Here is a 1,260-nt window from a genome sequence, read left to right on the forward strand (position 1 = left end):
AAAGAATGGCGCTTAACTTCTTTGGGCCTAGCTCGGCTTCCCAACTGTAAAATGAGGCTGCCGACCTCTGGGGTCTATGTGGGGAAAGTGCGTTTTCTTCCTCGTGGGTAACACTTCTTTTTCCTATTTCTAAGTCCCTCCTAAAAGCGCCTCAAGTTGGGCCAGTGTGTCCCCCAGACCTTCCTCACGAAGCAGTACGTCCCTTCAGCTAAAGGACAAAAAGGAAGGAGATCTCCCGGGGAGCCAAATTCAACGCCGCCCCCGCCCGCCCCACCATCCGGCCCGCACCTGCTACGGTTGCACCCCTAAAAGGCCAAGTGTTGATGACGAGGGGCAGCAGGGCGGAGCTGCCCAAGCCGTGCCCTGCCAAGAGCAGCAGCAGCAGCGGCGGCAGCGGAAGCCAGGACATTGGCCTCAAATCCATCGCGCTACTTTGTCCGCGCGCGTCAAGAGCTCGAACCCAGATCCGAACCGGCCCACGGAAAGGGGGCGGGGAATCTGGGCATTTAGGCACACCCCTCTCCGCTTTTAATAGAGGAGAGGGGGCGTGGCCTACCAGTTCTTCCTCTTCGCTCCTCCCTCTGCTCTTCTTGAGCAGGCGGGTTCCTACTCCAATCCCCTCTCTTCCCCCCGCGGGGACATTTGACTCCGCCCACCCAAGTGCTCTTCGACCAATTGGCTTCCGGAGTGTGGTGAAATCCCGCGAGACGTACAGCATCCTCCCGCGTACAGTCTTTTGGCCGGGGCGGAATAGGAAGTTGGGTTAAACTCTGGCCGCTAGTTTTTTTTTTTTTTTTTTCTGTTTTTTCCAAAGTGTGGAGAGTTTGGGTAAAGTGAGCGTGGTAGCGTGGGAACCCAGGAAGTTCTACCATGTTCTCATGTAGTAATGTAACAATTATCCCAGGGGCCGCCACTTTCCCTCACTTAAGCTGGGGAAGCGGGGAACGCCCTCCTTCCCGGAGTGCTCCTTCGGCCCGCCGCGCGGCCCGGCCTCCCAGGGAGGTGTTCCGCTTCCTCGTCTGGAGTTCGGCCCCTCCTTTCTGTCCCTCCGCTGAGTGGCGCTGGGGAGCCCCCAAGTTCTGCACCAGGCGCTGGGGCACAAAGAAGGGAAAACACAAAACCACCTCCTGGAGGTGATGTTCCAATTCTATCACAGGAGAAAGTAAATGCAACGTAGCGCCAGAAATTTATTGTTAGGAGGGACTTAGAGGTGATAACGATAATAAATAATAAAACTTCATTTTACTACCGAGAAATGGA

At 55.8% G+C, this 1,260-nt stretch overlaps 1 protein-coding gene across 1 annotated transcript in view; it reads right to left on the reverse strand.

Moving 5' to 3' along the window:
* AGA (aspartylglucosaminidase) overlaps positions 1–697 on the reverse strand; it is a 20,022-nt gene extending 19,325 nt beyond the window's left edge. The window contains exon 1 of the mRNA XM_074276295.1: positions 289–697. Within this exon, the coding sequence (XP_074132396.1) occupies positions 289–424 (136 nt within the window). The 5' untranslated portion in view covers positions 425–697. The remainder of the gene's footprint in view (positions 1–288) is intronic.
* Between the last annotated feature and the right edge of the window lie 563 nt (positions 698–1,260).

Source organism: Sminthopsis crassicaudata, chromosome 6, assembly GCF_048593235.1.
Source record: "Sminthopsis crassicaudata isolate SCR6 chromosome 6, ASM4859323v1, whole genome shotgun sequence".
Classification (NCBI taxonomy): domain Eukaryota; kingdom Metazoa; phylum Chordata; class Mammalia; order Dasyuromorphia; family Dasyuridae; genus Sminthopsis; species Sminthopsis crassicaudata.